The following is an 11,611-nucleotide window of genomic DNA, read 5'->3' as shown; positions in this document are numbered from 1 at the left end:
ATCCACTTTTAATAATCATCTTAGTATTTTTCAAATAAAAATAAATATATAACGTAGAAACGAAAAGCAAAATCTTTCATAAGATTATCTGGTTGGAGATCGGGAGGGAGCAGTACTAGCTCTGTATATTAAATATTATATATGTCAGAGAATTAGCTTAGAAAAAAAAATCGTGTACATTGAACCGTAACATTTGTCTTGATATAAAATTAAAAAAATATTTTCTTAATTATTAAATAAAAACAGTTAAAAAAATCAATACAAAATATGTGTATCGATAGATGTATCGTTTCTCGTTCATATTCTGGATTGGTCAAGAAAGTTTGTTGTTACATTGATTGATTGGTGTAGCCAGTGAACATCTAACAATGCCCCATGTTAATTGATTGATTGATTAGTGCGTGAATCACATTATTTGTGATTAGGTACGAAAAATCCGGCAAGAATCAAATCTGTGTACCGAATCTATCAATAAGTTCTTCATTCTGCTCATCAGATTATATTCAATGAGAAAAATTTAAAAATTTAATAAAATATTATTAAAATATAATTTTTTTAATATTTTTTATTTTAAAATTTAAAAAAATTAAATTATTTATTATATTTTATATAAAAATTTAATTTTTATGATTATATAAAATCGATAAGAATATAACTTGTGTAACCAAGTTAGATCAAAAACGTGTATATTGACACTTAAGGAGAGATGATCGATTTTCTTTAATTGGACTAAGCTAAGTAAATCCCCAATATACATTTTTTTTTTTTTTTCTTTAAATCTCATACCCCGTCAATGCCATCAGGCATCATGTACATGAGTTTGTTGAGAGCAATGGATCGGATGTTTTGGGAAGTTGAAGTACATGATGATATATACCTCGATCGGGCCATATATACCCATAACATTGAGATCAGTACGTAGCTAGGTTCGTCTGTAACATCAACCACGTACAGAACAATTTAGCTAGGTGAAACCACGATCATACTAGCAAGTTGTACTTCCCTTCCTTCTTGAATCATGTCTACACTCGATCCACCTTTTTCTGACCACTTGCAAGAAGATGAACTAACCCCAGATCAAAACGGGGACTTCATATCCTCCCTCCCAACAGCAGGCTTCCTAAGTCAGTACCGTGGATTTTGGATTACAACTAGGTCCATGCAGGGAGTTTTATCCCTCCAAAAACACTTCCAAGCTCAGGAGACTGATATTCAAATGATGACCCCTCCCAAAGTTGGGACTACTTGGTTGAAGGCTATCTTGTTTGCTATAGTGAACAGAAAGCATAATCTAGATCTTCAAAAACATCCATTGCTCACAAACAATCCTCATATTCTTGTGCCCTACTTGGACTTACATTTCTACAATCAAAAAGAGGTTCCAGATCTCACCTTCTTCCCCTCTCCAAGGCTCTTTTCAGCTCATTTACCTTATACATTGCTCCCAACATCTGTTAAGCACTCAACGTGCAAGATTGTGCATTTGTATAGGAATCCTAAGGATACATTTGTGTCACTTTGGCACTTCCTGAAAAATAATGGGAGGACAACCGATTCATTTGAAGGAACTTTTGATGAGTTTTGTCAGGGAGTGAGTAGTTTTGGGCCATATTGGGATCATGTTTTGAACTATTGGAAGGAAAGTTTAGAAAAACCTCAAAAGATACTTTGCTTAAGATACGAGGAATTGAAAGAGCAACCCTCCACTCACTTGAAAAAAATAGCCGAATTCTTGGAATGCCCATTTTCTTCAGAAGAAGAGACAAAAGGTATGATAAATGATATTTTAAGATTGTGTAGTTTTGATTATTTGAACAAGTTGGAGGTGAATAAAAGTGGAACAACCCACAACATGAAGACCGAAAGCCTTTTTCGCCTAGGTGAGGTTGGAGATTGGGTAAATTACTTAACACCTCAAATGTCAAAGAAATTAGATGACATTTTTAAAGAAAAGTTTCATGGTACTGGGCTAACATGCTATATATTGTTTGCATGTCTTTATTATTGTCAATATTTATGCTAGAATGTCGTGATCAATATAATAATAAATCTCTTGCATCTTGTAAACATGTAAGTTTGCATTAGCACGGGAAAGTAAGTTTGTTAGATTATTGTCAATCATCATGTGTACGTGTGTCGACATGGAATCAATAAAATGCATTATTAATGTTGTATTTTCAATTTTATTGTGGATGTTTTGGTGTCACTTCTTTCTCAATTTTGTTCATATACAACTGATATCACTAACAAGAGTATACTAAATCAAAACTTGGCTCCGTTCAATGGATCGATCTATTTCTAGTAGCAAGACCTTGATCATCAATAGATTTTGCATACACACATACAGCTAGCATTAGGGGTGGGCAGCGGGGCCCCGGAACCCGCTGCCCCGCCCCGTTCGCCCCGCCCCCGCATAGGGCGAGGCGGGGCGCGCCGTACCGTTAGGGCCGGGGCGGGGGCCCCCGGCCCGTTTGGCAACCCCCAGCGGAGGCGGGGGACGGAAACGGACCCCCCCGGGCCGTGTTTCCCCCGCCCCGCACCGTTATATAGATAATATATTATATTATATATTATATATATATATATATAACCGGATATCTAAGAGAAACGGCGTCGTTTTGTGGTGGACAAAACGGCGCCGTTTCAGTTAGTGGGTTTTATTATTAACCCACTAATTGAAACGGCGCCGTTTCAATAACCCTAACCCATAACCCCACCCCCCCCCCCCCCGATCCCCTGATTCCCCTCCCCTCCCCTCCCGTCCCGAGTTCCTTCCTCCCCCTTCGGCCTAATCCCTTTTGCTAAAACCCCCGTGTTCGGTGTTCCCGCCTCCCATCGGCAACCAGTCCGGCTGCCGCACGTATTCCATCCTCCCTCTCTCTCGCACGACGCACGACGCCGGACGCACGCCGCATGCCGCACGGTAACATTTCTCCTGCTCTTTTGATTTTCTCCGTTGAGTTTTTATTTTTTATTTTTTATTTAGTTTTGATCGGAGATTGGAGGTAGGATGGGGTTGAATAGGAGATGGAGGATGGGATTTGTTGGATTGTGTGCTGTGGATTCAATGGATTGTGTGATTGTTTGGATTGAATGGATTGTTTTTTTTTTTTTTTTTTTGTAAATTTCATTGAACTTCGGACCCCTAAATTGATTTAGGGGTTTCATGATAATTTAGGGGTTAGGGTTTCGGATTGGAACCCTAATTTAATTAGGGTTCCAATCCGAAACCCTAACCCCTAATTTGATTTAGGGTTTCGGATAAACCCTAACCCCTAAATTGATTTAGGGGTTTCATGATTGAAACCCCTAAATCAATTTATCATGAAACCCCTAAATCAATTTAGGGGTTAGGGTTTCGGATTGGAACCCTAATTGATTGAAACCCTAATTTGATTTAGGGGTTTCAACTATTGAAACCCCTAAATTTGAAATAGGGTTTCGGATTGTGGCCTGTGGGGTTCCAATCCCACCCTCCCTAATTTTTTTATGGGTTTAGAAACTAGTTTGTAAACTATTAAAAAAGTGAAACCCTTTAGAAATGTAACAATTAAATTTAATATTTCCATTGCATTTAACGGGATATAATAGTATAGTAAGGACTGGAAACGATAAATCTCAAAATAGGTAATGATAAATAAGTTTTGATAATTTATTTTTTGGGTAAAAACAAAATCAAAATAAAATAAAAGCTCATTTCTACTGAAAATTTTTTTGTTGGATGGATCATAGACAAAATTTTTTCTCCAAAAATAAAGACCATGGATTTTGAGATTTTGAAGTTCATTTTCTGCTCACATGTATAAATTCAAAGGATTTTTTTTTTTATTCTTTTGTTATACATACAAAGGATTAGACTTTAAAGATTAGACTTTTGGGTTCTTTGAGTTATTTAAATTAGAAGTATTGGATTTTATCGGTTTTGAAAATCATTTTGTGCTCACATGTAAGCAAAGCTAGGGTTTCGGATTAGTTTGTGGCAAGTGGTCTATAGAGCTTTATTTTATGTATTTTAAGATTAGTTTGTGACTTGTTCTGTTTGTATGCATTTTTGCCCTGATTGTGTTGGATTGCACTTTGAATTTTATTTTTATCCTTTTTTGTTGGAGAACCAGGAATGTCGTCGGATTTCAGTGATAGCTCGCCTTCCCCAGCCAACATCCCTACCCCAGAAACTAACCCTACTCCTACCCCTATAACGAGTACACCTTGCCCTGCTCCGAAGCCCACACAGGGCAAGAAACCTGTATCCATAGTTTGGCAACACTTTACCAAACTAGAGGGTGGTGACCCCAACAACCCACAAGCTAAATGTAATCACTGTGGGAAAATGTATGGATGTCACTATAGGAAACATGGTACATCCCAGCTGAAGGTCCATCTAGAGGAACAATGCAAGAAGAGTCCAATTTTAAAATCCTTAGTAGAGAAGGGTCAATCTAGACTAGATTTTAAAATGGCGGATGAGAGTAGTGGGGCCGGGGGGCCAACATTGAAGGGGTATACGAAGTATAACCCCGATGAGTGTAGAAGAAAGTTAGCTCGTATGATTGTCATGGACGAGCTGCCTTTTCAGTTTGTGGAGGGTAAAGGGTTCCAAGAGTTTGTCCAAGAGTTGGAACCGAGATTTGTACTTCCTTCTCGTCACACTGTGGCAAAGGATATTAAGAAGATGTACCTCCGTGACAAAGATGTTTTGAGGGGCCAATTGGCGGGTTTGGTAGTTTGCCTCACTACCGATACTTGGACTTCAATCCAAAATATGAATTACATGTCGTTGACGGTGCATTTTGTTGATGCTGATTGGGTTCTGCACAAAAAAATTATTAAATTTTGTCAAATAACTGATCATAAGGGTGAGACGATTGGGAAGGCCTTGGAGGCCGCAATAAAGGAGTGGGGGTTGGAAAAAGTTTTGTCTGTGTCAGTTGATAATGCATCGTCTAATGATGTCGCATTGGGGTATCTAAAGAATTATCTTAAAGATGCAAATAAGACATTCTTGGGTGGTGAATACTTGCATGTTAGATGTGCTGCACATATTTTGAATTTAATTGTGACTGAGGGGTTGAAAGATGTTGATGACTCGATTGCACGAGTTAGAATGGCTGTGAAATGGGTGAGGTCTTCTCCTTCTAGATTGGAGAAATTCAAAGTTGCTGCAAAGGCTGCGGGCATAACATCGAAGAAGGGTCTTTGTACTGATGTGCCTACCAGATGGAACTCAACCTTCTTGATGTTGGAGGCGGCCCAAGAATATAAGGCAGCCTTTCAATTATTGGGTGATGAAGACATCCAATATGTCAAATACTTTGATGAGCACGGTGGATCACGAAAGCCTAATGATGATGATTGGGTAGTAGTTTCTACCTTCGTTGATTTTCTTGGATTATTTTATGATGTCACATTGAATATATCTGGTTCTTTGTACCCTACATCCCATGGGTTTTGTCAACAAATATGTAGGGTAAAAAAAGAATTAGAAGATATGCGTAGGGGTTCCAATGAAAGGATGAGGGGGATGACAGTGAGCATGATGCTAAAATATGACAAGTATTGGGGAGATTTGACTAGAATGAATATTTTCTTATATGTGGCTGTTATTCTTGATCCCCGTCTGAAAGTTTCAGGCTTGTTATATGGGTTGGGACTTGTTCACGATCAGGTATGGACTGAAATTATTGGTGAATTGGCCCGAGAGACCCTGAAAAAATTGTATGACGAGTTTATGACAATTAAGGGTGGTACTACATCGAAGACACATACACCGACCCCAACGCCAACTACAGACACCGTCACCGGGCCTCCTACAAAGAAGCGCAGAATGCCGTGGACTAAGACCCTCGCACAGAATCCCACACTTGTCCATCAATCTACAGAGGTTGTTTCTGAGTTAGACAACTATTTGTCAGCAGATATGGTCCAAGATGATAATGATCATTTCGATATATTAGGATGGTGGAAGAATGCCTCAAAGAAATATCCCGTAGTTTCTGAGATTGCCCGCTGTATTTTGGCCATCCCTATTAGCACCGTTGCCTCAGAGTCAGCCTTTAGTACCGGAGGTCGTATATTGGATCCTTTCCGTAGTTCATTGTCTCCTACAACTGTAGAGGCATTGATATGCACACAGAGTTGGACGATAGGAAAGGATATTCATGTTCCGGATATTTTAGATTTTAAGGAGACCGATGAGGGTGGTGATCAGTCTGGATTTGGACCACCTGGTAAATGTTTTTTATTCTGTTATTTTAATTTATTTATATTCATTTCCATTTCATCGTTATTAATTTTAATATTATTATTTGTAGTAACACATGAGACGTCTAGCACCTCTGCAACATAAAAATGTGCTGAAGCCCGGGCCGCCCCAACTGTCACACCCCTTGACTCAAAGACAAGCCACAGCTGACAAGCCTCTTTAGAATATTTATTTTTTAATTATTTGTTCGAATTTTGTATTCAATAATTTGTAATGTTGATACAATGTCCATTGGACACTTTTATGTTTGTAATTTTGTAATTGTTTAGCCTTTCAATTTTGTAATAGCTTAGTTATTATTATTTTACCATTCATAACACTTTTTTTTTTAATCTGGTTTTTTAACTTTTCTTTTCCTTTTTACTTATAATTTTATGGGCTGAAAAATGAAAATGGCCTAGAAATTGCTTTTTTTGGGCCAAAAATAGCAATTTCTGGGCCATTTTGGGCCCAGAAACGGTTTCTGGGCCCAAGGCCCAGAAGATGCACCTGGGCCCAAGGCCCAGAAAATGCTCCTGGGCCCAAGGCCCAGAAGGGGGGTGCGGGAGGCCGGACGGATTGCCCCCCCACCCCGTAACCCATCATGTGGGACGGGGTACCCCGCCCCCGCACACCGGGGGCGGGGGACGGGGGTGATTTACCCCATCTGCCCCATGTGGGGCCGGGGGGGGGGGGGGGGGGTCTACCCCGCACCGTATGGTGCGGGTAGCACCCCTAGCTAGCATTGGGCCATTTTGATCAGTTCAACAATAACACGAGTACTTGAAGCTATATACAAGACAAACTACATGCAAGAATCAAACTTTTGTTTCCAATCCGCTTAATTTCCACATTGATTAAAGAAAAAAAAAAAGACGTTGAAATCAATTAATACAGGCTGAGAAGTAATAATCATGTACTTGTGATTGTAACAAATTAAAGGGGCTCAAGCTGTATCATCTTGTGATTGTAACATATTAAGAGTACTTATGATGACAAAACGAAATGGAAAAAGAAAAAAAACGACATGTGATCTGTCGTTTTCAATTAGTACCCAATCACCTCATTCTCATCCATTTCTCCAATTATTCTCCTTCAATCAGCTTATGAAAAGAAGCTCTCTAGTCTCATGAATGACATGATCTGGTGAATGCACACACTAATCTCCGCTATTTCTCTCTAAAATTTTAGTTGTTTAATTATAATATTAATCAATTCTTTTCCTTCTCTTTCTCTAGATCGGTTTCTTAATTTAAACAAAAAAGAAAATTCGTTATGCTTGTTTTTACAATGAGATGGGAAAATCATAATTCGATTTATCGATTGGGTCGTACATAGAAATGTAGACTGGGAAAAGAAAAAGATAAAAATAAGAAGAAAATAAAAGAGTTCAACCATATGCGCTATATTAGTTAACTGATGATATTAAAGTTGGAACCGGTGGTAGAATGACACAAAAGTGACAGACAATGGCAAATACCCTATGTGATAAAATTTTCATTTAACAATAAGAATAGTGCTACTCATCTTGACAAATGCATGCCAAAAATTTATTTATTTAAAGAAACGTGTTTTTAAATAATATTGTGAATTTTTTTTTTTTATATGTGCAGGAATATAAAAAAATAAATGAAAAAAATCAAAATAAAAAAAGCCAAATAGCCTTATCACAACCCATATATCTTCAGCTACACCCTCTATGCATATAGCACCACCTTAAAAATAATGTTATATGCCCAATGAATGTTACCGACAATAGATCTCAATTATTATTATTATTTTTTATTTAAAGATTAAGGAATTATTTTTTAATGATATTGTAATTTTTTTTAAAAAAATATTTAAGTATATAAAAAATGTATGAAAAAATAAAAATAAAAATATTAAATAGCTTTATTGGGAGAATCTCTCAAACAACACCCTCGGTCGGTATAACACGATCCTTTGTTTAATTTGTTTGTCAGGTTAATTAGTATTCTTTTCTAACCAGACTTTTTTTCTTTTAAAAATTACAAATTATATTGAGGCCTGATTTAAATAGTGAAACCAGGATAAATACTTTGAAAACGGGGATGATCAGATGTTTTATTCGAACTCTGGTATATAGAGTGAAAAAGAAATAAATACTTGATTTCAAGATTTTATAATATTTTTAGTTATTAGAATCATGAATCTTTTAATAATGTTAAATATTCAACAAATATGCAGTAGGGCTCATTTATATGTTTATAGCTTTCTCAATTGAATACTACGCCTAAAATTCAAATAGAGATTCTAAAAGATCCAAATGTTAAACGCAAACCCCAGCCAAAATACAACAAAGCAAAGCGATGTAAGAATATTTCGACAGATGCTATTTGGGCATATATGAATATATAGAACGTACGTGTCTAAAGTTTGTGCATTTGGCCATTGATTATAGACGACTACAGAGCCCATGCATAACTTGTTTTTATAAATTAAACATATTTTTATTAATACATGAAATTCCCAACGTATTCTTGTAAACCACGAAATTGTCTGCTAATTTTCTTGAACAAATTAGTTAGATCTCAATTATCAAGATTATAAAACAAATCAAATACTTTAAAATAAATAATCAACTTTGTAAGACACAATGATTGGTTATGAAGAAAAACCTTTTAAACAACTCTTTAAAGGTAAAACCCTATGGGACAATCAAACTCAGGAAAATCAATCTTATTATTGGAAGATCAATTACAAGTAATCATCAATTACAAAACCTTTGCAATTCGACTCTTTTAATTGCTTAGATAAATGACCCGTTTGTCTTCCACCGCAATAGCAACCAAAACCTCTGGTGATTTTCAAATGTTGACTTCCCTTTTGAAAGTCCAGAAGCTAAAATCCAATCGATATTTTTTCACACTCAAAGGACGATCACACTCAAGAAGATATGAAAAACCAAATGAAAAATTTCAAGTGAATTTTCTCTCACAAATGCTTAGAATATATTTTGTAGAATTCGTGGCTCAAACTCCTTACTTAGAAATAAAATCGAATCACTTTAAATAGAAAGTCTGGAAAGAGTTCCAGTCACAGTAGGACTCTGTTGATGGTTAGCAATAGTGGCGAAGATGTGTGCCGATGGATTGCTAACATTTGGCGATAACATTATTCTGTATTGACTAATCTCTGTTCAGCTTTCTTCTAGATAAATACAGATCTACCAGGACTCGATTTTAATCTCAATTACTTATCTAAACAACACCTAAGATTTCTAGATAGACTCAACATTGTTTAGAGATAAATTAATAATTATTTTACATTCATCCAACAATTTCAAATAAGACAATAAGACAAGCCTTATCATCTAGTTATATAATCATAGCCAATTTTTGCCTTTACAATCTCTCCCTTTGGTGAATTGGTGACGAAACCAGTTTGATGAATGTAAATTCCCTGAAAACATGTCAACTAGCAAACCACATAAAAATATAGAAAATTCTAAAGAGTTTTGATTCAATAAAAACATAAGTGTCAGTTATCCTAATCAAAGCATAAGCAAAACACATGCCAAATTGTATCTGAATTATGACAAAAAAAAAAAAGAACTAGAAAACAAATCATAGATGAGCTAAAATAAAAACATGATAAAGTTTTTCAGTTTTTCTTCTCTGTTTTATCACTGTTCTCCCCCTCTGGTGCTGCCACTCCCCCTTTTTGTCAACAACCAGCCATGGAAATCTCCCTTTCACCCAATACGGGTCTCTTCGAGAATGTATTCCGATAAGCATTCTCGGCTTCAACAGAAGTGAAGCAATCAAGAGTGGTACTTGTAGGAGCAGTCATAGATGGAGATGGAGGAGGAGCTGAAGTTCCTCCTAATTGCACAGGTTCAAGTAGTGGTACATCCTCACTTGAGGAGTTCTCAGATGGCATGAGAGGAGTGATCTTTTTGCTCTTTGCCCTTTCTTTGAACCTCATCTGGAGCAATACAATAACCAAGTCAGAAAAAAGTTTTTCCAAAATCAAAATGTAAGAATCAATTGAAATTAAAATCCCTTGATTTTTTATATATATATATACATTTTATTTTTCGTTTGATATTTTTTGTAAAAAAAAATGTGAACTACTCACACTTAAGGGCTTGCTATGAGTATAAGAGAATCCCTAAAAACAGCCCCCCCCAAAAAAAAAAAAATTTCTAAGATGAGTTAGGAATTATCACAAACACTTGGTGTGCACCCATGAGAAAACAAAGGCCATAATCCCGTGAGCTATACAAACTTGTCCTCAATACATGTATAGAGAAGAAATAACTAAGAAAAACAACCCATTTACGGGCAAATCAGCTCAACAAAGCAGCCCAATGCTTATATTCAAAACCCACAACTCAGACTCCATTTATCCACATGTCGAGCATAATACTAGAAAAATAAATAAATAAATAAAAATCAATGGATTCGAGTAGACTTACCTTGATGGTGGAAAATGAAGAGGGTATGTATGTAATTCTAAGTGAAGATAGATGAAAGGGAGTGAAAGAGGAACCGTGAAATGAGTCTTGCGTGAAAGAGCCAAGAGTCCGTGAAATGGGTATAGAGAAGGGTTTATGTTTCAGGGGCTGGGAGTAAATGAGAGAGGCAGTAGATAGTTTTTAAGTCTTTAAGGCTTATAACTCCTGCGCACGTGCTAGGCCATAAAGTCCCACTGGGACTTATGCACTTTGTTTCAGAATAATATCCCAATACACCATCTTGACCCAAAATAGAAACTTTATAAATTTATTTTTGGATTTATTTAATAAATTAAAATAAAACAATAATATATTGCATAGATACAGGAAGAAAGAAAAAAAATTATTATTTTTTTTTGTTATTTTTATAAACATGAATGTGAAAAAAAAAAAACAAGTAACATGCTTATAATCATCTCAATTCAACCATGGCAGAAATTACAAAAAAAATACTAATCTTTAGCACACTCATGTTGCAACAGTCACTTTGGATGTTCACTCCTCATAAAATCATCAATGTCAAAGTTCTTGTGAGTGTACGAGTGAGTATACTTATATCATAGCATTTTTATGAACTCCTTTCTTCAATATATTTTTAATACCTTTATTCATGAATTTTTGCTTCTTATAAATGCTCACAAGAGTTTGTTGCTTCACCTTAAAGGTCAAACTTTATGCTAGGGCCTAGATACATGAGCATCTCCTCCAAATACTAGTTTGTAAACCCCATTTTTGTGTTCATGTTTGTTGCTCATCTTTTTTCATAATGATTAGAGCAACAATTTATTCTGTAAGAACTTAAGGTGGTAGATCCGTGTAGGGTGTTTGTTTTTTTCCACAATGAATTAACACCGACTTTTTCTATATAGATCAATTCTTTATGTTTGGCA

At 36.1% G+C, this 11,611-nt stretch overlaps 1 protein-coding gene across 1 annotated transcript; it reads left to right on the top strand.

Moving 5' to 3' along the window:
* The first annotated feature begins 969 nt into the window (after positions 1 to 969).
* On the top strand, positions 970 to 2,023 carry LOC122309540 (cytosolic sulfotransferase 5-like). The gene has a single exon (XM_043123053.1). The coding sequence runs from the start codon at positions 1,019 to 1,021 to the stop codon at positions 2,021 to 2,023; it is 1,005 nt and encodes a 334-aa protein (XP_042978987.1). The 5' UTR covers positions 970 to 1,018.
* The last annotated feature ends 9,588 nt before the right edge of the window (positions 2,024 to 11,611 follow it).

Source organism: Carya illinoinensis, chromosome 5, assembly GCF_018687715.1.
Source record: "Carya illinoinensis cultivar Pawnee chromosome 5, C.illinoinensisPawnee_v1, whole genome shotgun sequence".
NCBI classification, from domain to species: domain Eukaryota; kingdom Viridiplantae; phylum Streptophyta; class Magnoliopsida; order Fagales; family Juglandaceae; genus Carya; species Carya illinoinensis.
The sequence above is the reverse complement of the archived record's forward strand: the minus strand, read 5'-3'. Positions and strand labels throughout refer to the sequence as shown.